This window comes from Alligator mississippiensis, chromosome 4, assembly GCF_030867095.1.
Source record: "Alligator mississippiensis isolate rAllMis1 chromosome 4, rAllMis1, whole genome shotgun sequence".
Lineage (NCBI taxonomy): Eukaryota > Metazoa > Chordata > Crocodylia > Alligatoridae > Alligator > Alligator mississippiensis.
In genome coordinates this window covers 90,902,880-90,926,707 of record NC_081827.1, presented here as the reverse complement: position 1 = coordinate 90,926,707, position 23,828 = coordinate 90,902,880, and the positions used below count along the sequence as shown (strand labels likewise).

Sequence of the window (23,828 nt, the reverse complement as noted above, 5' to 3'; positions counted from 1 at the left end):
AGTCAATCTCAAAACACTACATGAAAGAAGTCCACACCAAGGAAAATGTGGGGCGCTTGCAGAATGGGATGGGACAGCTGATAACAGACAGTCAGGAGAAAGCTAAACTCTTTAATGAATACTTTGCATCAATGTTCCTTCATACAAATGGTGGTTGCCCGTCCGGTTGGATACTGGGTGGATGCTGGGGCGGGGGAGGTATTGCCAACCAGTGGTCAGTGTCAAACTGGTGAGGGAGCACTTAGAGCAGCTGAATGTCTTTAAGTCAGCAGAACTGGATGGACTACACCTGGGAGTACTGAGGGAATTGGCTGGAGTCACTGTGGAATCATTGGTGAAGGTATATGAAGACTTGTGGTGCTTGGGAAAGGTCCTGGAAGACTGGAAAAAGGCCAATGTGGTGCCACTCTTTAAAAAGGGGAAGAGGGAGGATCTGGTAATCTATAGGCCAGGCAATTTGACCTCAATATCAGGTACAATTTTGGAGAAAATTATCAAGAAGTCCATTTGTGAGAGACTGGCCCAACAAAGGTTTTGGAAACATCTGAAGCCCCAGGTGCGGGTGGAGGATGTTTGCTGGTAGTAGGGTCACTTATGGTTCTGGACACTTGGATTTGGAATTAGTTTTAAATAAAACAAATAATTGAGACAGACTAGCAGAAGGCAGGATTATCAAGGATAGCCAGGTTTTGTTGCGGGCAGGTCATGTCTGACGAACCTTGTCTCCTCCTATGATCAAGTAACGAACTGCTTGCATGTGGGAGACACGGTTGATGTCATATACTTGGATTTTAAAAAGGCATTTGAGATGGTCTCCCATGATGATCTTATAAAAAAACTGGGGGATTGTGATTGTGGGCTGACAGAGTCCACTGTCAGGTAGGTTGGGAACTGGCTAAGGGGTCAAACCCAGAGAGTGTTAGTGGACGGGGTCTGTATTGTCTTGGCAGGAGGTGGCCAGTGGTGTCCCGCAGGGTTCGGCTCTTGGCCCTGTACTATTCAACATCTTTATCAATTATTTAGATGAGGATGTGGAAAGCATGCTGGACAAGTTTGAGGATGATACTAAGTTATGGGGAAAAGCGGTCATGCTGGAGGATAGGATGTGGTTCCAAGTGGACCTGGACAAGCTGGTAAGGTGGGTGGAGCGGAACCAGATGCAGTTCAATAAGGATAAATACAGGGTGCTTCATCTGGGGAGAATTAACCAGTGACATAAATATAGGTTAGGTGGAGATGTCCTGTCCAGCACGATGGCTGAAAGGGATCTTGGGTTATGGTTGATAACAGAATGAACATAAGCTGCCAGTTCAATGCTGTAGTCAACAGGACTAATAGCATACTGGGATGCATTAGCCAATATGTCACAAGCAGGGCTAAGGAAGTGATACTTTCTCTCTACTTGGCATTGGTGAGACCCCAGCTGGAGTACTGTGTCCAGTTCTGGGCGCCACCCTACAAAAAAAGACATGGAGAATCTTGAAAGGGTCCAGAGAAGGGTCACTAGAATGATTAAGGGCCTGGAGGACAAACCTTATGAGGAAAGACTAAGGGATCTGGGACTGTTCAGCCTGGGGAAGAGAAGACTGAGGGGGGAATGGTGGCCACCTGTAAGTATGTAAGTGGTGAATATTGGGAGCTGGGAGAAAAAACTGTTTACTAGGGTGCCCCAGGGGAGGACAAGGAGCAATGGCCATAAACTGTTAGAGTATGGTTTCAGGTTGGCCATAAGGAAGAACTTCTTTTCAGTAATGGTAACCAGAATCTGGAATAGACTTCCCAAGGAGGTGGTGCAGTCCCCAACCTTGGACTTCTTTAAGAGGAGACTGGACAGCCACCTTGCTGGGATCATTTGATCTCGGCAGTTTTCCTGCCTAGAGCCTGTGTGTTGGGTTCAATCTTTCAGGGTCCCTCCCAGCCCTTAATTTCTATGATTCTGAGCAGGGGCGTTGGACTTGATGATCTTTTGAGGTTCCTTCCAGGCCTTAGTTTCTATGATCATTATCTCCATTTTACAAAGAGGGAAACGGAGGCCTAAGTGGTGAAGAGCCTTGCTCAAGGTCACACACCCTAAGCTGGGAATTTCCATATCTCTGATATTGCAGTATATTGCTCCATTCATTAGAGATCATGCTCTCTTTTTTTTAGGACAAATGTTATAACTAAACTGTCTCAGCATCATCTAGCATGCTAGTGCAAGTATACTAGTGCTGCTATACTAAAAACAGTCAACATACACAAATGCAAGTGGAAGATATATAGCTATAGGAAAAGAATACTTTGTTACATTTTATTTTCATAAAATAGCCTTTGTTCTGACCCAGGTTTGCCTGTATTTCAATAAATTATCATTTAATTATAACAAAATAGTAAATGAGGACACACACTTAAGTCTATGACATTGTATAATAAAACTGAAAGGAACTACCATACATTACTTTTCTTACAATTACATTGCATAATAAAGCAACTATAAATACATTTTAAAAGTTACATTTATTTGTTTCTTTATGTCAACCTGTGGATCAAACACTTTGTGTTGTTGCACTGTGATCAGATAATAACAAACACACACACACTTATGTGGCTACTGATTCACTACAGGAAGCTTATCTTTTTGTTTCCTGTATTTTGCACAATTAAATAAGCACCAATACATATCTTATAAAGTAATTATTTTATATTAGGCATTCCACACCCACCCCATATATTAAGTTGGATTCAGAACAAATGAAAGCTAAGAATATTCACTTTTTATAAAATGCTACTAAGAGACTCCCTGTGCCTGAAGAAGAGTGACTGCGCCCGAAAGCTTGCTAAGAACTTTTTTCCAACTACTCAGGTGGTCTAATAAAAGAGATCACATCTACTCAAAGAACCCTGCCTGACTAAGAAATAAACACATACATCTACAGCCTTTGAGCTGAAAAAAATAAGACTAAGAATATTCACCTTTTATGAAATGTTACTAAGAAAAATATATTTATATTAATACCCATTCATTGCCTTTGTGTGACCTTCTGGTTTTAAAGCAGTGAGGGCCAGGTGTGCCTCAAATTGAAGTTCATGCCCTCCTTAGTGCCACTCAGCTTTCTCTTCCTTTGCTTTCTGCTTCCTGCTTGATCTACAACAGGCAACACACACCGGCTGCCCGTGACACTTGTGGCGAGGGTGCAGCAGGCTGCTCCAACTCTCTTGTCAACAGCTTTGTAACACAGAAAATGTATTTAAGCAACTCTCCTCACTTGGCCATGAGGAAAAACAAGAGCTAGGGCAGTTCATTGTAAAAAAAGAAATACAGTGAAGGGCAAAAGAAGCTTGCCAGGAACACACCCTTTCTTGCCGCCAAAACTTTGTCAGCAGCGCCTTGGACAAAAGGTCCAATCGGAAAATCATTTGTAATCTCTGGATTCTCGTGGCACCTAATTCAATTTGGTTTTGATAGAGACCGGATTAGAACCAGCGGGGGGAGCGGTACCTTGGCCTCGGAAAGGGATTTCTCCAGTCACGTCTAGGAAGGGTCGTCCGCCCCTCCCCCCTCCCTTTGCTGTCCGAGTGGAGCGGGGCGATGCGGGTCGGGGAGAGCTGTAGCGAGGTTGGCGAGAACGACGAATAAAGCGGCTGCTTCCCCGCCCACGCTCGTATCGGTGCGGGGCCGCGGCGCAGAGGGGCAGGAGCCCCGGCGGCTTCAGCAGCGGGCGTCCAGGAGCTGCCTTCAGAAAGGCTGGTACCGGCCCGGCTGCGTGGCCCGTGGCAGGCCTGGGAGCGTCCGTGTGTGACGCCTCCCCGGGAGCCCCCGCCCGCCGCTTCCCAGCACTCGCTGCCCCGAGAGCCAAGACCGGACACCTCCTAGCCGGCCCAGCATAGGCCCCCTCCCCCGAGAACCAGAGAGCGCCGCGGGACCCGCAGCCCCACGAGAAGCCTCAGCCGCCCCAGCGGGGCCGAGACGGGCAGCGCGGCAGCGGCGCAGGCCTTGGCTCGGCCGCGGGGAGCCCAGGGCTGGGACGCGCCCGCGCTCCCCCGCGAAATGGCGGCGGCCGGGGAGGGGGCGGCGATGTGCTGAGACGCCTGATTGGCCCGATTTTGCCGCAGCCTCTCGGTTCCCGAGGAAGCCCCCCCCGCCCGCGCCCCCCCCGCTCCCTCCGCCCAGCCACAAGCGCGCCTTGAAACCCGCTCCCCGCGAGCGGGAAGGCCTGGGACGGGCAGGCCCCGCACACAGGAGTAAACCGGGGGACAAAGTCCTGGGCAAGCGGCTCTTAGCTGCACGGGGGGAGGAGGCGGTGGCAGGGCGCCCAGGACGGGACCGCGGGCTTCACCCGCCAGAGCCCGGGACAGAGTGCGAGTCGAGCGGCGCGCAGAGCGCGTCCGAGCTCTTTCCCTCTTTGTCTCTCTCTCGTCTTCCCCGGCGGCTGGGAGAGAGCAAGCCGAGTCGCAAACAAGCCAGGCCGAGCGGCGGGCGGGCAGGAGGGGAGGAGCCACGGGCCTCGCTCCCGCCCCCTCAGCCCCGGCGGGCTCTCTCCCGCCCTCTTTTCCTCCTCTCAGTTTTCAATCAGGTCGGCTCCCAGGGAATATATGCACACGTCACCCAACTCACCGCACACTCTGCAGCCTGTGCTTTTCGTAGACATGTCGGGTCGTGGCAAAGGCGGCAAGGGACTGGGGAAAGGCGGCGCCAAGCGCCACAGGAAGGTGCTGCGGGACAACATCCAGGGTATCACCAAGCCGGCCATTCGCCGCCTGGCTCGGCGTGGCGGCGTGAAGCGCATCTCCGGCCTCATCTACGAGGAGACTCGCGGGGTGCTCAAGGTCTTCTTGGAGAACGTGATCCGCGACGCCGTCACCTACACGGAGCACGCCAAGCGCAAGACCGTCACCGCCATGGACGTGGTTTACGCGCTCAAGCGCCAGGGCCGCACTCTCTACGGTTTCGGCGGCTGAGCTGCCCGTCCCAAACTCTCAGCAAAACATCTGTACCTAAGGCTCTTTTCAGAGCCACCCACTTTTTCACAATAAGAGCTGTTCGCTGCTGTTACGGTTTTTTTCTGTAAGCAAAAGCCTTATACCAACCGGAGTTCAGAAAAAGCACATTGCGTAGTATTATCCTCCCTAGTAATTTACAAGCGTTTATCGTTGCTCGTCTTAAACCAACATTTATTGGAATTTAGAGCATAATTTTAATTTAATGCAATTAGTTAAAACGTACCAACTTTATGAACTCATGATTGCTTAAAAGAAACATGAAAAGCTGCTTGGGGAGCTGGCTGAGCACGCTGTGTCCGAGGGCACCAAGGCTTTCACCAAGTACACCAGCTGTAAGTAGACACGCAATATTAGCAATGTACTTAAATACAAGGATATAGATGGTAAATCAATTGAGCTGTGAGAATCTGACCAGACTTTTGTATAGGTACAAAGGGGTTTTTAAAGTAAGTGCTTCCACAGTATTGATAGTCACTGTTCTGGGATACTGGCTTCAAGCAAGGGTGAATGGGAGAATGTCTATAATGACGCGATTTCTTTTCACCAATGGGAACGCTGAAACTAGAATACCCTAATTTGCATAACACCCTTATAAATAAAGCAGCAGCCGCCTTTGCTTTCACGTTGTTGTTCAGCTACTGGGAAGTTTTGAAAAAAATCCTTGAAATGCCAGAACCAGCGAAATCTGCTCCTGCTCCGAAGAAGGGCTCAAAAAAAGCCGTGACCAAGACTCAGAAGAAGGGGGATAAAAAGCGGAAGAGAACCAGGAAAGAGAGCTACTCCATCTACGTGTACAAGGTGCTGAAGCAGGTGCACCCGGACACCGGCATCTCGTCCAAAGCCATGGGCATCATGAACTCCTTCGTCAACGACATCTTCGAGCGCATCGCCGGGGAGGCGTCCCGCCTGGCGCACTACAACAAGCGCTCGACCATCACGTCCCGGGAGATCCAGACCGCCGTGCGCCTGCTGCTGCCCGGGGAGCTGGCCAAGCACGCCGTGTCCGAGGGCACCAAGGCTGTCACCAAGTACACCAGCTCCAAGTAGACACGCTATATTAGCAACACTGTTAATACCTAACCAACTAAAAGGCTCTTTTAAGAGCCACCCAAGATATCTCTGAAAGAGCGTAATTGCTGATGACAGATTTAAAGTGAGAATTTTGTTTAAGCTCCTAGGTATTAAGATTCGTGGAAAGCAACTACTTTGTACGGGGCCGCCTGTATTATTTAGGACGGGATTCTACACTGTACATAAGTGAGAAAATATATCGAACCCCGTTAGCAATAAGAACTAATAAAACCCTTTTTAACTGGGGAACCGTCCTTACGGTTTCAAAATCACGCGATTTTACATAGAATTATGGACTTGTCTAGAAGCGCAACAGCAGCGAACAGCTCTTATTGTGAAAAAGTGGGTGGCTCTGAAAAGAGCCTTAGGTACAGATGTTTTGCTGAGAGTTTGGGACGGGCAGCTCAGCCGCCGAAACCGTAGAGAGTGCGGCCCTGGCGCTTGAGCGCGTAAACCACGTCCATGGCGGTGACGGTCTTGCGCTTGGCGTGCTCCGTGTAGGTGACGGCGTCGCGGATCACGTTCTCCAAGAAGACCTTGAGCACCCCGCGAGTCTCCTCGTAGATGAGGCCGGAGATGCGCTTCACGCCGCCACGCCGAGCCAGGCGGCGAATGGCCGGCTTGGTGATACCCTGGATGTTGTCCCGCAGCACCTTCCTGTGGCGCTTGGCGCCGCCTTTCCCCAGTCCCTTGCCGCCTTTGCCACGACCCGACATGTCTACGAAAAGCACAGGCTGCAGAGTGTGCGGTGAGTTGGGTGACGTGTGCATATATTCCCTGGGAGCCGACCTGATTGAAAACTGAGAGGAGGAAAAGAGGGCGGGAGAGAGCCCGCCGGGGCTGAGGGGGCGGGAGCGAGGCCCGTGGCTCCTCCCCTCCTGCCCGCCCGCCGCTCGGCCTGGCTTGTTTGCGACTCGGCTTGCTCTCTCCCAGCCGCCGGGGAAGACGAGAGAGAGACAAAGAGGGAAAGAGCTCGGACGCGCTCTGCGCGCCGCTCGACTCGCACTCTGTCCCGGGCTCTGGCGGGTGAAGCCCGCGGTCCCGTCCTGGGCGCCCTGCCACCGCCTCCTCCCCCCGTGCAGCTAAGAGCCGCTTGCCCAGGACTTTGTCCCCCGGTTTACTCCTGTGTGCGGGGCCTGCCCGTCCCAGGCCTTCCCGCTCGCGGGGAGCGGGTTTCAAGGCGCGCTTGTGGCTGGGCGGAGGGAGCGGGGGGGGCGCGGGCGGGGGGGGCTTCCTCGGGAACCGAGAGGCTGCGGCAAAATCGGGCCAATCAGGCGTCTCAGCACATCGCCGCCCCCTCCCCGGCCGCCGCCATTTCGCGGGGGAGCGCGGGCGCGTCCCAGCCCTGGGCTCCCCGCGGCCGAGCCAAGGCCTGCGCCGCTGCCGCGCTGCCCGTCTCGGCCCCGCTGGGGCGGCTGAAGCTTCTCGTGGGGCTGCGGGTCGTCGCCGCTGGAGTCGCGTTGCGCCGAGCGCTCCCCGCGATTGGCCGGGGCGGGGCTGTGCGCTCCGGGTCTCGCAGTGAGGTTGGCCGAACGGCGGAAGCCCTGGAACCCGGGGCCGGGGTTTAAGCGCCACAACGGAGCTCCCCTCGGGGCCGCCGCGTGTCGTGGTGGTCGCGGAGTGACCGCTAATAACGGGAATGAGCCTCGTGCAGGGGCCGGAGCGGGGCGTCCGGGGCCGGAACGGAAACAAAGGCGGGGCGCGAGGTCGAGGCAGGAGCTGCCGCTGGCCGGTGTTGTCTGCTGCCGCCAGCAGGCCACGGCCGCCGAGCCGCGCACTCCCGGCTTGTGACCCGCAGGTTATGGAAGGTGGGCATGGTTTACACCGGCGAGCAGCTCGTTCCCTTTTTATTATTATTATGATTATTCTCAGTATTAATATTAGTAGTAATAGTGGTTCAATATAATAATGCTTACAGGGTGAGGAGTGGAATGCTATTTTCTAGTCTCAAGAAAAAAGGCAGGGAAATCTGTCATAGTGTCTACAATTAGAAATGTAATTTAATATAATATGTGATGTTTGTAATATAATGTAATGAAAATAATATAATGTGTACTGTGCTATGGAATATAATATACAAAGTAAAATAGGAATAAAAGTCTCTTCCCCTTCTTTGATATATAAACAATGTGCAATGTGTTTGGCAGGGTCACTAATTTCATGTTTAAATGCAGTCAGTTTGTGTTCTGCAGGACCCTATTTGGAACAGAAAAAAGAATGAGAGAGAAAGGGGAGTTATTCCCATTAAAAAAAAAATGAATTAGTTATTCTTCAGTCTGTCATTTAAAAGGTTTTCAGCCTGGCACAGGAATTTGATGTTTATGTAAGAGCATATTATGAACATGAGACACTTGTTTTTATTAAATTCTTGTTGCTGGTTTTTGCCATTCAGATTTCCCTTCCCTGTCTTCCTTGCCCCATTCTACTTCACACATTTAATTATACTGTTTTTTATATTTGTGTTTTGATAAATCTTTTCAGCAAAAGGAACACAATCATATCCAATCCCTCCTATACAATCTTTATCTGTTCTTACTGTTTTCCAGTTTAAGGATTTCTCTCTCTCTCTCTCTCTCTCTCACACACACACACACACACAGCCACACACACACACAGCCACACACACACACACACACACAGCCTTATGCTGCTTATTTGGCAATCACTGGTAAAATAAACATTCAAATGAATAGCTTGGAAGAAAGTGATTTCATAATATTTACCTTCTTTCTTGATTTTTCTATTGATTAATTTTTCTTAAATAAATGCATTAATATTTTATATAGGAAGAGAAGCCACTGGATGGCTTCCTGTATCAATTGATCCATACATGTCTAGTGCGTGTTCTTAATTTGCACTTTTGTTGCTGCTTGTACCTTTCTTTCCCTTGCTGCTGAATTCAGTGGGGAGGGACATGAGAACATAGAACAAAAGAAGTGCCATCCTAGGTTAGACCAATGATCCATCTGGCCCAGTATCCTGTCACCAACAATGGCACAAGTGGATGCTATACATACAGGGAGGACGCAGAACCTGGTATCTTTATAGTAATCTATTCCTTATTCAATACTCTCCCTAGCATCCACCACTTATTGGGTTATTGCTGCCAGAGGGAACATTTCCAAACATTCTGTTCCACAGGGAGAGGGAGGGGAAAAGCAAACAGTGGCAGTGTTCACCCATTAGACTCAAGAGCCCTGGAAAGCAAGGGGCTCCAGCCAGATCCTGCCCAGATCAGCTGGTGAGCTCAGAGCTCACTGCTCATGCAGAGTCAGGCAGAAGCCTGTGTGGACCAGACAGTGAGCTCACATCTCACTGTACATACGTAGATAAAGTAGGGGGCATCACTCCACCTTGCTTTCTTAGATTCACTACTGCTTTGTTATCAATTGCCCAATAACCATAGATTCATAGATTATAGGGTAGGAAGGGACCCAATGAATCATCATGTCTGACTCCCTGCCCCTGGCAGGAAAGAGGACCGAGGCAGATGACCTCAGCCAGGTGCTTGTCAAGTCTCCTCTTGAATACCTCCAAGTTAGGTGATAGCACCACCTCTCTTGGAAGTCCGTTCCAGACTCTGGCCACCCTTATTGTAAAAAAAAATATTTCTACTGTCTAACCTAAATCTGCTGTCCACTAGTTTGCACCTATTATTCCTAGTTACTCCCTGAGGCGCTCTGGTAAACATTGGCATCTTCAATTCCCTGCTGTCCTCCCCTGATAAATTTATAGGTGGCCACAAGGTCACCTCTCAGCCGTCTTTTGTATAGGCTGAAGAGATCCAGATCTCGCAACCTCTCCTCGTAGGGTCTTTCACAAAGACCACTAATCATGCGGGTAGCCCTCCTCTGAACCCTTTCCAGATCCTCCGTGTCCCTCTTCAAGTGCGGCACCCAAAACTGGACACAGTACTCCAACTGCAGCCTGACTAGTGCTGCATAGAGGGGGAGCATCACCTCCCTCAATCTGTTGGTCATGCATCTGCTAATACACGACAAGGTGCAATTGGCTTTGTTGATGGCCTCGTTGCACTGCTAGCTCATGTTCATCTTGGAGTCAACTATGACTCCAAGATCTCTCTCAGCCTCTGAGCTGCTGAGGAAGACATCCCCAAACCTGTAGGTGTGCTGGGGATGATTCCTTCCTAGGTAGGGTACCATGCATTTATCTTTGTTGAATTGCATCCTATTAAGTTCCGCTCATTGATCCAACCTGTCCAGGTTGGCCTGTAACTGCTCCCTGCCCAATGGTGTATTAACTTTGCCCCATAATTTGGTATCATCTGCGAACTTGGAGACGGTGCTCAACACATCCTCATCCAAATCACTGATGAAGATATTAAATAACACTGGCCCAAGGACCAAACCCTGTGAGACCCCACTGCCCACCTCCTTCCAGGTTGAAAATGACCCGTCCACCACCACTGTCTGGGTGCGGTCCCTAAGCCAGTTGGCCACCCACGTGACTGTGTAGGCGTCCACTCCACAGCCCGTTAGCTTCCCTATGAGAATAGAATGAGAAACTGTGTCAAAGGCCTTCCTAAAATCCAGGTAAATGACATCGGCCTCTGCTTCTGTGTCAAGGCAGTGTGTGACCTGGTCATTAAAGGCTATAACGTTTGTCAGGCAGGATCTACCTGTGACGAACCTGTACTGGTTTCCATTCAGCATCGTTTCCCCTGCTGGGCTTTCACAAATATGCTCTTTGATGATTTTTTCTATTATTTTCCCAGGGATAGAGGTAAGACTGACTGGCCAAAAGTTACCCTGCTCCTCCCTTCTCCCCTTCTTAAAAATGGGCACCACGTTGGCCTTTTTTCAGTCCTCAGAGACCTGTCCAGAGCACCATTAGAGCTCAAACAACTGTGCCAGTGGCTCAGCAACGATACTGGCCAATTCCTTCAGCACCTGTGGATGGAGGTCACCCAGGCTGGCTGACTTGTACCCATCCAGCCCTTCCAAGTACTCTTTAACTAAGTCAGCACTAACCTTTGGCGGTCTGGTGCCTTTTGGACATCTGTCTATGTTCAAGGTGGGGGACTGTCTTGGTCAGTATTAAGGAATACATTGAAGAGCTCTGCCTTTTTGTCTGCATCAACCACCAACTAACCTGATTTGTCTAGTATTGCTTCCTTTGTCTAGCATGACTTTTCTCTCATTGTGGTTACCTCCTCTTCTTCCCCAGTATGGGTTCTGTGTATTTATTTTACCTTTGTCCTCATGTTGATTTCTGAGGGGTTTTATGGAGGGATACAAAAGGCTGTTGCATACCACTCTATACCAGTTAGCTCAGCCGCCGAAGCCGTAGAGGGTGCGACCCTGGCGCTTAAGGCAGCTATTTGGCCTTAAGGCAGCTATTGGATTATAAACCCTGGGTGAATGGGAGGCTCACTCACTTGCAAGTAACTGAATTCCCATTCCTATTCAGTTAGGTTTGTGAAGGCCTGTTCATTGCAGTGGGAGAGCAAGGCCTGTTATGGTGTGCTTTCCTACGTCGGACTCCCAGTGGCTGTTTAGCCTCCAATGCACTTGGTGAGGTGAGCCAGAAGATAGGAAGGTCTAGATATAAATCACGGGGGCCAGGAACAGACATTACACTTTTACTAGTATAACTGATCAGAGAGCAGTTTATACCTGTAATAGAACAGAAGTTCAGCACACAAAGACTGGTTTAAAAATAGCAAAACCCAGTTTAAGATTTCTCCCCCCACCCCAACAAAGGGGGAATGTGTGTTCTGTTCTCTTATCTAAACTACACCACGTACAGAAAACTCTATAACTTAGATTGATTCCACCTTGGGCGTCTTGAATGTCTGTACTTAGCCTGGATGTCCCTGATTTCCATCCATCTAGGCTGCTGCAGGCCTATGTATGGGACTGGGTAGGTGAGGCTTCTTGCTGTGTACCATCAGACAACAGCTTTAATTTGTCTTTTGGCACCTACTGGATTGTAATGGACCTGGGGGGGGTTCTCTGAATTCCATTGTCCCTGAGTATCAGTCAGTCTAACTCCCAATAGATTTTCAGTATATGGCCTGTGAACGGGTGAGCCATTCACTCAATTCCTGCAGTAGAAAAGCTGAGACCATAAAAGCTCCCTCTCTCCTTGCTGTAGACAAAAACTACAAACTCTTGGTTTCTGTAGTGTGTGAACTTTATCGAACATTTAACATGATTTAAACAAACAACGAGGGAAACATGGAGCTGGGAGAGTAGAAAGGGGCACATGGAAATGAAAGGCTGAGAGTGTAAATGAAGATGCATGCACGCACAAAACTCCAGGCCTGAAAAATGATGAGAAAACTTCTGACCCAGAGTGCAAATGTACCAAGACATAAACTATATAAAGGGCAAAAATCAAATAATAAATAAAGTATATACAAGGCACAGAAAGTAACAATAAATAAACTATGTACAAACTGAAATTAGAACCAATACATAAAGTATTTAACAAGGAGAAGTCAAACATATGGACCAAGGTAAATGGTGAAACCAAAGTTACAAGTCAGCTAAGTGCCAAGGGAGAGCTCAAAAACAGGTAATATAAACAGGCCACAAAGAAACAAGTCTCTGTGCAACTAAGCAAAACCTGAGCCAGCACACCAGTGGATATGAACTCATGAATTAGTGCTCCAGAAGAAAAAGTACTGGGCAAGGATTTGGAGCAAGGGTGGAGGAATGAATAAGCAGAAGCAGAAACATCTCTTGTGGCTTGGCTAAATCACCTTCTGAAATGACAAGTCCTCCTGGGAGAAGCCTTATTTTGCCTAATATACCCAGCAGGCTGCCACCCTCCCAGGAGTCCCCTCCATGGCTAAAGCTTCTTTCTATGGCAACATCCAGGGTTGTATTGCAAGCACCACCATAGGCTTGTGAAAGGATTCTCCCATCAGCAAGCCCAACTCTTGAAGCAAGGCTGGGGGGGGCGTTCCCCCTTTCCATCCACTGAGATGGAGAAGGAGAGCTACTCTTCTCCTCTGCCACTTTATGCCCTAGAGGAGTGCCTTGCATTGAGTAGGCTAGATGTTAGCCTTTGAGGTACACTTGCTTTGGGGGGAAAAGAGCTGTTCTGGGCCATTGCATGCCAAAGCCATGACAGCTGCATAGAGGACTCCCAGGCATGAAGCACTGAGTTAAGCAGGGCGAAGTGCCTTGGGTGAATATGGGGCTCCATGATTTTCATTTCAAGGAAGGTGGGGAGGAAAGAGCATCGTCAGTCAGGAGCTGATCTGAGCAGCCCAAGATGCATGGAATAGACAGGTCTCAAAGTAGGGATCTCAGCAATGACAGGTCAGGAACACTGCCTTGGTAGTACCACCCTGGAATATGCCTTTTTCTTTTTCCCCCTGCCTCAGCAGCCACCTTTCACTTTGGCCATGACTAGAAAAGGGCCTCAAGCTGCCAGATTATGTCCCTTTAGGTCTGACAGCTAAGGTTACTAAAGAGCCTTAGTTTGAAGCAAGGCTTACAGTGGAGGGGAAAGAGAAAGATCCCCTGAGAGGAGGGCCAGTGTGGGGGAGGAGTGACCCTCCAAGATGGAGCACTATTGCATGGCTATTCTCCAGGCTGGAAGAGCTGGTAGCCTTTGGTCATAAAGGATTCCTGGAGGAGAGGGGTGCTATTGCTCTGGCAAAAGGGGACACTGAACTTCTCTGGAAGAATCTGGGGGAGAGGAAGGTGCAAGTCTACATTTCCCAGGCTCTTCATCTGCCAGAGTCCAGAAAGGCAGTGCTTTGTCCTCTCCTTGGCCGCTGGAATTCCCTCAACATTCCCTATGCACCCTCAACAACCTTGTCCCACACATGCCACCTCCCATAGTACTGGGAGAAGTACTGGGGGGGGGGGGGACAGCAGCCTTTGGAAGATCATATTTGATTCTTTCAAACCCCGTTGTGGCCTGCTGCTGCAGAGTTCTCGTGCAAATGACCTGTGGTGAGTGGCAGCTATGCCACTGATTCTATGTGGCTTCCTATGTATATAGTTTCCTTTTCCCCTAATTCTTTCCCACTATTTTAAATGGTTTATTACGGGCTTAATTATTAAATAAAACCAACCATTTCTATTCAGCAGGTTTTAATGAACATACCCTCTTACAATATGCATTAGAACAGCAATGGCCCTACCTCATTCCTGAGCCCCTTCTTCCTGCTCAAAGTAGTCTGCCAATGCTTCCCTGACAAGAGTCCCCTGCTGGCTGTAGTTTTCAAGAAGTACTGGCTCTGGCTGCTCATAACGCTGAGAAAGTCTCTCAGCCTCCATCACCCACCCAACCCCTAGAGTCTCACCCCTTGTCTCACAGATGTTGTGTAGGATGCAGCAGGCCACCACCATGCTGGAAAGGTAACGTTCAGACGCATCCAAACGGACATTGAGGGCTCTCCACCTGGCCCTGAGGCGTCCAAATGCATGTTCTACCATCAGCCAGCAGTTGCTTAGCCGATGATTGAAAAGTTCTTTCCGGGGGTCCAGGTACCCTATGAATGGCTTCATGAGCCATGGTAGGAGGGGGTAAGCTGGGTTACCAATAATCAGTGGGGGGATTGTCACTCCATTGATTTCAATGCTGGAAGCACCCCCAGCAAAATCTCCCCTCCTCATCAGGGGGACAAGGCTGGAATTACGGAAGACCCTAGCATCATGCATTTTGCCAGACCATCCAGCAGTGATATGTGTGAATCTCCCACAGTGATCCACAAGGCCCTGCAGCCCAATAGAAAAGAAGCCCTTTCTGTTCATATACTCTGAGCTACGGTGGGGAGGGCAAAGGATGGGGATGTGTATGCTGTTGATCACACCAATGCAATTTGGGAACCCCATGTGGGCAAATCCATTGATGACTTCCTGGGGATTGAAAAGCCCGAGGAAACGTGGGGCAAGCACCTTCCTGATAGCTGTGCACACCTCACGAATAGCTGATCCAGCAGTGGATTTGCCCACGCCAAACTGGTTGGCCACAGACCTTTGGCAGTTGGGGGTTGCGAGTTTCCAAATGGCAATTGCCACCCGCTTTTCAACACTCAAAGGGACTCGCATGTTGGTAGTTTGCCTCCTCAGCTCTGGAGTCAGCTCCGCACAGATCTCTAGGAATGTGGCCTTTGTCATCCTAAAGTTTTCACGCCACTGTTGATCACCCCATGTCTGCAGCACTATCCTCTCCCACCAGTCTACACTTTTCTCCTGTACCCAGAACCGACGGTCAACAGTCTGAAGACGTTCCCAAAGCAAGCCATCCTTGTTCGTGTCCTCAATATCATCTTCTTCTGGCAAGTCGCAGTCACCTGCTGAGAGCATGCCATACAGTTCGAATGTTCTCCTTGTGAGAGCTTCTGACATTGCAGCCTCGCTTACATGGCTTTGGAAAAGCAAGTCACACAGTTGGGTGATCAGGCTGGTGAGAGTCATGAGGAGATTACGGACTCGTCGCCGTGAGTCCAAATACATTATAAGGACCTGACGGCGTTGAGCATTCAGTGCCTGGAGGAGCTCTAGGTGGGAGGCATCCATGCTGTATCTTTGCATGGCATGGAAGATCTTCAGAACCGTTGGAGTGGTCTTCTAGCCTGACTAGTATCTAGAGGAATGACAACCTGAGACTTCTGAGTACCTTGGGGCTAACTTCTCACAAGATACCAAGGCATATCCTAGAAGGCACGGGGAAGCAGGGCCACAAGGGGAAATGGGACATATGACTCCTCACGGCCTAGTAGAGAGAGCTTATTCACTGCTTCCCATGTGAGGACTAACCTGGCATACGAAGATGACAACTGAAAGTCTGTTAGCACCTATCACAGTTCAGTTTTTTCACTGGTATAAAAAATTGCTTTAAAGTATACTGTTTCTGCCTTTGGCTGTCTTCTCCCCCCCCGAGTCAGACAAGAGTCAGAATTTCAAGCGGACCATTCTCGCAGATTCGTCTTCTACGGACAGGGCACAGAAAGGGACACAATGAACATACTGACCTGTAGATTATACAAACAAAATGTGTGTTTTGGTGAATTGCACCATAGTTTACAGATTATCATAGTTTTAAAATAAAAAAAATATCTTTGAAGGATTTCATTTCATTGTCTGTATCACATGCAACTGTACCATTCCTACCTAGAATCATCAAGCAAATAAAAACCCCTTGGAACTTCAGTTTACTAGTTTAGGGACTTACTATTTAGGATTAACTGCTAGGGATTTAGTAAAAGGGCAGCTTAGAGAGTGAAGGTTTTCAAAAAGGCACTTACTTATTCAGTAGTGTATTCAATTTACTAATCACCAATGATCAAGAATGCTGGATGCTATCTTGATCACTGGAAAAGTAGGGTAGTGAATGGTAGTTGGAGACCAGATAACTGGACTAGTCAAGTCACTTTGAAAAACTGAGTTGCACAATGGACAAATGTTGACCTTCTAGTATATCAACTGACAGTTAGGGTGAGATTCATGGCCTTACTCCAGTGATTCTCAAACAGGGTACCATGTTACCTGTTGGGTGGCTTGAGATCCTTGCAAGGGTGCTGATGGGTGACATGCAATATTAGCACTGGTAGGTGTGCAAACATGATTCACAAAATAAATCCAGAGATTTCAAATAGGAATCCATAGCGTTAAAAAAATTCTGACCCTCTGTGGTCTGAGTTCTCTGAAACAGAAGGATTGCTCTATTATTTTTCTGTAGTAAAAAAAATAGGGAAAACCAAGAACTTACAGTTTATGAAGGGTGTCTTCAGCCTAATAAGGGGTGCCTTGAGTCTAAAAAGGTTGAAAACCATTGTCTTACTCATTAAATTCCAGAGGCAGTCCTGACCCCTAAGTGAATTGAAACTCTTGGTCTATTATTTTCCTGGGGTTAAGGGTATTTGGTAATGCAAGTCTTGAGGGAAAGTTCACCTTGGCATAACTATTTTCTAATATGTCTGAAGTGTTACAAAATATCCTATATATACATTACGCTAGGAGTCTGTGCAAGAGAAGCAGTACTGTGGACAAAGGGCAGGCCCCAAACTGTTCTAATTCTGCCAAAAAGAACACTCGCCTCCCCCCACCCCTCCCAAAAAGAGACCTAGACAAACCAAAAATGTCGGCTCTCAAAATGTATATTTAAACGGGTGTTATTTTCTGTGTTGATTTAAATTGCCATAGGCAGAAAAAAAACAACAGCAAAACCTTTTAAAGTTTGTGTTTCATTGCATTAATTGATTGATGAATTGGAAAAAACACAGAGGTTTTGCAAGCTCCCGTTAATTAAATTTTTACTGCAATCTCAGCGACCTCTGGCTCAATTTCAGTCACATCTTAAGAAAAAAAATATTTCAGGCACCTTAAGTTCCAGTTTTTTTAAAGGGCAAACAATGCATGACCTTCTTCTTACTGTACTTACTTTACATGAAGGCTTCCTGTATGCCTGCAGCGATTCTGGATTACTCAACATGATGAGCAATGACAGTGTTCCGGCAGTCACAGGACTAAACATTCTCCACTTCAATTACAAAAGGCATCAGGAAGTGAAGTATTTCTTGGGAGCCTGAAAGTAAGAAGAAGTTGTTTCTTGATATGACACAGTCCAAAAGAATTTAATACCACTCTTGAACAATATTTATGTAGGCAACAGAAAATCTTCTACATAAAAGAGAGAAAGTTGGCACCTACTACAAGCATGTACAGCAGAAGGAGCCACTGGATCTGAGGCTTGATATATTAAGTCAGGCTACGGTAGGCACAATGATCAATTTAGACATACTCTGTACACATTCCTTCAAAGTGTGGATGGGAAAATGGAAACAAGTTATACAGGTAACAGTTGTTCTACAGGCAGAAATCAATACAGTAAACAGTAAACATTACCAGTCAGGCTGCCAGTGATTTTGTCTTTATTTAGCAGGTTTAAGGTCCCTTCTAATCAGTATTCTGATTCAAAATGTGTATGCTAGTATTTAGGGGCTTCCGGAGGAGTGAACTTAGGGATCTAGACTTTAAAGGAGTTGAAAATGTTTTTTTCAACTCAATATCATTGTTTGTTTTACTTGGGAAGGCTTGGCTTTCTTGTCATCATCTTCTTCATTATTTTTATTTGTATATTTAGATTTATCTCCTAACCGCTAAAGCTACAGGTTTCTTTTCACCACTATCTCTGTGTTTTGTGAATGGAGGAAAGGAAGAGCAGATAGCAGAGATCTGTGCAAGTATGAACTCCCTTCACTCTTTTTCCAGCGGCACCAGTTGGCTTAGTCATCACACTTAGATCACAGAATCATAGGAATCAGAAAATTAGGGTCGGAAGGGACCTTGGGAGGTTATCTAGTTCAACCACTGCTGAAAGCAGGACCATTCCCAACTATATCATCCCATCCAAGTCTTTGTCTATCCAGGTCTTCAAAACCTCCAAGGATGGAGATTCCACAACTTCCCTGGGTAACCTGGTTCCAATGCTTTACTACCCTCCCAGTGAGAAAGGTTTTTTTCCTGATATCTAAACTAAACTTCCCTTGCTGCAACTTGGTGATAGTGCCACTGTTACCGAGCTGATTCTATCCCACTTCCCTTCACATCTTGCAACAGAAGGGTCCACACAGCCCATAGACCACACCAGCTTGAGCTAAGGGCCCCTTGCCGCACAGATACCATTGCACCATGAAGTGAAACCCTGGTCGCAGGCTCTGCTGCTGCTCTGAAAGCTGTGCCACAAAGTAGTACGCTAGCCCCTGGGGAGGGGCAGGAAGTGGAAGCTGGAGGAGGGAAGTACGGGGAGCCCTGAGACCCCAGCTGCTGCACTGAAACTACTGCGGGGAGATGTGGCTAGGTGAGAGCTGGGGACTGCACACTAACCCCTCATGGGTCATATGCAGCTTCTTGGCTGCCAGTTGGACAGAGGTGGCAATTATTTGGGCCTGTGGGCCACATAGGGAGTTTTGCTGAACTGTCATGGGCCAAGTCAGCAGCACCTTTCACCCCACATGTGCAATGGCCCACAAAAACTCCCTATGTAGCCCACAGACAGGCAGAGAGCAGTGTTCAAGAGTAGGACAGGGGGGTGAGGGTGGATCATGGTGTGGGGTCATGGGACGGTGACAGTGTAGGGCTAGGGCAGAGCCGCAATCTGCTGCCCAGATTGTGACGGGTGCAGATTCCACAGGCAGGGGCCTGCCTTGGGCTCTGGCCCCATGCTGTCACCACTGGTACCTGTGTAGCATGTGGCCCAAGAGACCCTTAACTAAAGCTGGTGTGGCTGGTCTATGGGCTGTGTGGCCCCTTCTGTTGCGGCAGTGGGTGCGGGGCAGAAGAGCTGGGATGCCTGGGCAGAGGCCCCAGGTCCAATGAAGATGTCAGCCAGAAAGAGCCATCCCCACCAGGGCTGCTGGGAAATGGAGGTCAGAAGCCTTGTTGCCCCAGGTCCGTTGCGTGTCCAGGGGCAGAGGAACTCTGCATGTGCCATGGCCTGGGTTGCCTCTGCACCTGGGCTGGGGAGGGCTGAGGGACCTGCTGCAGGCTGGATAAAATCCCTTGTTGGGCCGAATCTGGCTCATGGCCTGTATTTTGCCCACCCCTGGTCTATATGGTGTCACACTGCTTAATCTTTTACCATTCAGCTTGCAAAAAAGGTCCTCATCACAGATGGGCTCTAGTTTTGTCTTTCTGAACAAAGACTGAATGATCCTGGGGTTTTTCGCAACATAATGGCTAGCACACTCCTGAAATCACCAGTCACTAGGGTTTAGGTTTTTGCAGTTCAGAGGCTGTTTTGATTTGTGCCAGTGGATTTTTGCCATTCACTAGCAGATGGCAATTATTGATCCTTTTTCTCTGGTTCCAGCCCCAGGCATATTTTAGCAGTATTTGGGACCAGCCCCAAAATGCTGAAGTATAGCATGCTTACTAACCTCTTTACCATTTGCCAAAATAAATTTCATAGGATATACCAAAACTCAGGCCGGGAGTCAGAAGTAGGGTAAGAGAATAAACCTGAAGGAAAATATGGTTTCTTTGCTAAAAAAAAGGCTACAAAATGTATGCTTGTTTCCATGTAGGCAAACTGGAGAATAAAGGATATACCAGTAGCTGCTATTGTCCTGCATCATTATTTGGAAAGCAGTTTAGGGGTAAGTATCAAAATGGATCTCTTGTCCACAAACTGTTTACTTTACTCCTTGATAAATCTAATCTTTGAATCACAGACCCTCATTCTTCATCTTTCTCTCTCTCTCTCCTCCTTACCCGGTTCACCTTCCTACCTCCCTTAGGCCAAAAACAAATGTTTTTGTAGTGGAGTTACATTGTAGAGTCCACAAAATATGCGAGGGGCAGGGATTGTTTTACTTTTTTATGACTTCGTTGGCTGAGCATTTTGCTAGGTATATCCCTTCATGGGCTCTGAGAGAGAGAGGAAAGCTGACACAGAAAGCAGCTCAGACAAACACCCATGTTATAAACACCTTTGCTGCCTGCCTGGCCAGTTCCCCCTGCAAGAGGTTCACCACTTTTATGAATTCTATGTAATTGCTCTTTTGAAAGCTCCTGATGAGGTTAGAGAATAGAGTTACAGACAAATCTTAAGATGACAAAAAATCCACATAAAGATCACTAGGTATGTATTTTAGTGGCAAGAGACAGGGGCAAGCCACATTTTTGGGCTCCTTTTTTCTCCATCTTGATTACGTGGCAGTGAAAAGTACTAGCATCAAAGTCATAGTTACCACCACTATACCAGGTATTTTAAAGGCAAGTGCAAGGTCAGACACAATGAGATGGAGATGAAGAATAGAGGACACAGGCTTGGGGAGATTTTGAAAAGAAATTAATCATGATAGACAGCAAACTGAACATAAGTTCTTAACACCATGGCATCGTTAAGAAAGCTAACATGAATCTTGGATATGTAATAAGGGGACTATACCTGGAGCAGGAAAGTTTAAACTCTTTATGCAGCTTGGGTGATATTATTGTGGAGAGAGACAGTTAGATGCGTTAGAATGAAGTCAGGCTGGAACTGTACTTTATCAATCAACTAAATTAGAAATGCATAAGCTTTGCAGAATATCATGAAGTTATTGTTTATGAAAGCTTATGAATCACCGATTTAGCTTACCTATAAGGTACAATACAATACTATCCTGCCTTTTGACTAAGATCATTGAAATGTGGATAGTGCAATGTCTCAAAAACAAACAATTAATTAAAAGTAAAAAGGTCCCGTGACAATTTTTAGGGGCCTAGAAAACGCTATGGAGAGATTTAAACCTTAGTTTAGCACATTTAGCAGACAATTAGAACATTTTAAATCACATTTGGTACTTAGCTAGCTGTACTTATTATAAAGTGCATCTATACTATGCTTTGTACCTGCTTTTCTAATAGTAATTAGATTTTGTCTAGCAGAAAAAAAGCAAACAAAACCCCCAAACCATAAGGTAATTGCTGGGAGCTTAATCTTTATATAATTAGGATAGAAATAATCTGTTTATTTTCTGGAACAGTTTACAAAGGGCTGTAGTGGTTTCTACAACGATGAAGCAAGATCAAATCTTTTACATTGCACCCTTTGCTTGAACCATTTTTCCTCCACACCAGAGCCCAAAATGAAGGAACAAGTGCACAGAAATTTTAAAATCGCAAATACTTTATCTGCCACCAGGTGTGTGAGTTGGGGGGCGGGGGAGGTGCTTTAAAAGAATGCTGTACATGAAAAACCTAGTCCCTAAAAGCAGTCCCTAAAATCCAAATGACTTCTTGTGACAAACCTAAAGAAATAGAAGCAATTCAAAGAGCAGACACCTCCCTCCCAAGGCCCTGAAGGTTCTCAGCGTTGGGACACAAATCCCACCGGCAAGGGTGGAAGGGTTATACCCATGGTCTCAATAAAGCTCTATAAGGAATATTCCAGTTTTAATGAGGCTCAAGGGACAGATCCTCCAGCTCAGTCTGAAGAGAGCGGTGGCAGGCGTCAGGAAGTTACAGTTCACATCAGATCCGCACTCTGGGAGGATGCGCAACCCCCCTCGGAGCTGGAGCAGCGGATGGGGACGGCTTTCCCGGGGAAGCAGGAATGTCCTCCCCCCCAAATACCACAGCCGAAGACTGCCCACATAGACTCAATTTCTCCCCACGAGGCTACTCACCTCCCCGGCTCATGGCGGGAGCGGAGACAGAGAGCGTGGGAGGCCGGGCGGGTTGGGGAAGATCAGGGAGACGATCAGAAGTGAAAGGCCGGGCTAGGGCACGCTGCACACGGGCCCGGGGCCGGACGAGCCCCTGGCCCCAGGGGAGGCAGGCACGGCCCCCCCGCTGCGGCCGGCTGCGGCCACCGTGGCTCAGAGGCGCTGCAGGTCACCCCCTCGGACGTGCCAGAGGCGACCACGATCCCGTTGCCGGAGGCAAAGCGAGCGACCCCGCGAGCTGTCACGGGGGCGGCCCGGGCAAGCGGCCGCGTCTCTTCGGGGCGGACGCGAGGAGAGGGCTGAGGGCCCGGGCTGACGATGCCAGGGAAAGGAACATGGCCGATCCCCGGCCAGCTACAACGGCCGCCGGTTTGAAAAACCCGCCCAAAACTGGGATTTCAGAGCGCTGCAGCTCGTTTCCTCTAGGGGCAGCGGCGCTCCGAGCAGCCTCGCCCAGTCCCCGCGCGGCGCCTCCCTCCTCTCGCTTCCCCGAGTTCCCCTCCTCGCGGCCCGCAGACCCCGGCAGCGCCGTGCACCCGGCCCCGGAAGCATCACCCCTTTCCGCTCATCGCTGCTCCGTGCCGCTCGCCTCCACACATCAGGCCCGAAGCATCGTCCTCCCCCCGCCCTGCCTCGCCCGGCGCCCCCCACGCCCAGCCCAGTCTCACGACTCGTCCCCGCGCCCGGCCCGGGCTCGACAAGGCGGATTCCCCCAAAACCTCAAGAGCCGCAGAAGAAAGGGCGCGGGGGGGGAACGGGATGGGGATACCGACACCTGTCTCCTTTGTACTACTAGTCCCGCCCACTCCAGGAACCCTCCGAAAGGGAAACAAAACAAGTGCTAATTTACGACCACTGCCAGACAGGTCAGGCACCGGAACCGGCTGATCTTTAGGCTAAAACAAAGCGGAATAGGGCGAGCCTTCCTAATTTTTTTTCCATGTGAGGAAAAGAAAACACGCCAGGAATTAATGAAGTGACGCAAAAACCCACTTACTTGGGGACGTGATTACTGTATTACGAGGTGAACAGCTCTTTTTTGATCGTGTGGGTGGCTCTGAAAAGAGCCTTTGGGGTGTGTTTTTCGCAGTTTAAACCTCTCGTTTCTTATAGACCGTTTTTACTTGCTCTTGGCCTTGTGACTCTCGGTCTTCTTGGGCAGCAGCACGGCCTGGATGTTGGGCAGGACGCCGCCCTGCGCGATCGTCACTTTGCCCAGCAGCTTGTTGAGCTCCTCGTCGTTGCGGATGGCCAGCTGCAGGTGGCGGGGGATGATGCGCGTCTTCTTGTTGTCCCGCGCCGCGTTGCCCGCCAGCTCCAGGATCTCGGCCGTCAGGTACTCCAGCACGGCCGCCATGTAGACCGGGGCCCCGGCTCCGACCCGCTCGGCATAATTACCTTTCCGGAGCAACCGATGCACGCGGCCCACCGGGAACTGCAGCCCGGCCCGCGAGGAGCGCGACTTGGCCTTAGCCCGCACTTTGCCTCCCTGCTTTCCCCGGCCCGACATAGCAACAGATTTCTTATCACAACCTCCTCACTCCAAAACAAGACTAAATAATTGTGCTGACGTAACTATTCTTCCCTTTTTATCCCTTCTCCGGGAGGGCCTGCTGCTTCGTGATTGGCTAAAAAC

The 23,828-nt window shown here is 48.8% G+C and overlaps 4 protein-coding genes across 9 annotated transcripts; 2 read left to right on the top strand and 2 right to left on the bottom strand.

Annotated features, from left to right (window-relative positions):
• The first annotated feature begins 4,144 nt into the window (after positions 1–4,144).
• On the top strand, positions 4,145–4,980 carry LOC132250104 (histone H4-like). The gene has a single exon (XM_059726301.1). It carries the CDS (start codon positions 4,573–4,575, stop codon positions 4,936–4,938), a length of 366 nt encoding a protein of 121 aa, XP_059582284.1. The 5' UTR covers positions 4,145–4,572; the 3' UTR covers positions 4,939–4,980.
• Positions 4,981–5,526: 546 nt separating this feature from the next.
• Positions 5,527–6,087, top strand: LOC109281518 (histone H2B 8). The gene has a single exon (XM_019480862.2). The coding sequence runs from the start codon at positions 5,527–5,529 to the stop codon at positions 6,025–6,027; it is 501 nt and encodes a 166-aa protein (XP_019336407.1). The 3' UTR covers positions 6,028–6,087.
• A 30-nt stretch (positions 6,088–6,117) lies between these two features.
• On the bottom strand, positions 6,118–7,244 carry LOC132250105 (histone H4-like). Its single transcript, XM_059726302.1, has one exon. It carries the CDS (start codon positions 6,819–6,821, stop codon positions 6,456–6,458), a length of 366 nt encoding a protein of 121 aa, XP_059582285.1. The 5' UTR covers positions 6,822–7,244; the 3' UTR covers positions 6,118–6,455.
• A 4,945-nt stretch (positions 7,245–12,189) lies between these two features.
• LOC102563266 (histone H2A.J) lies at positions 12,190–23,794 on the bottom strand. Of its 6 annotated transcripts, none has more exons than XM_059726295.1 (4): positions 23,190–23,794; positions 17,422–17,565; positions 16,527–16,683; positions 12,190–16,012 (listed from the first exon to the last, which is right to left on the bottom strand). In XM_059726295.1, exon 1 carries the CDS (start codon positions 23,700–23,702, stop codon positions 23,313–23,315), a length of 390 nt encoding a protein of 129 aa, XP_059582278.1. In that variant the 5' UTR covers positions 23,703–23,794; the 3' UTR covers positions 12,190–16,012; positions 16,527–16,683; positions 17,422–17,565; positions 23,190–23,312. The 6 variants fall into 6 exon arrangements, with proteins under 6 accessions (XP_059582278.1, XP_059582275.1, XP_059582274.1 ...); XM_059726292.1 differs by having other exon boundaries at positions 23,190–23,305; XM_059726291.1 differs by lacking the exon at positions 23,190–23,794 and adding an exon at positions 22,154–22,632.
• Between the last annotated feature and the right edge of the window lie 34 nt (positions 23,795–23,828).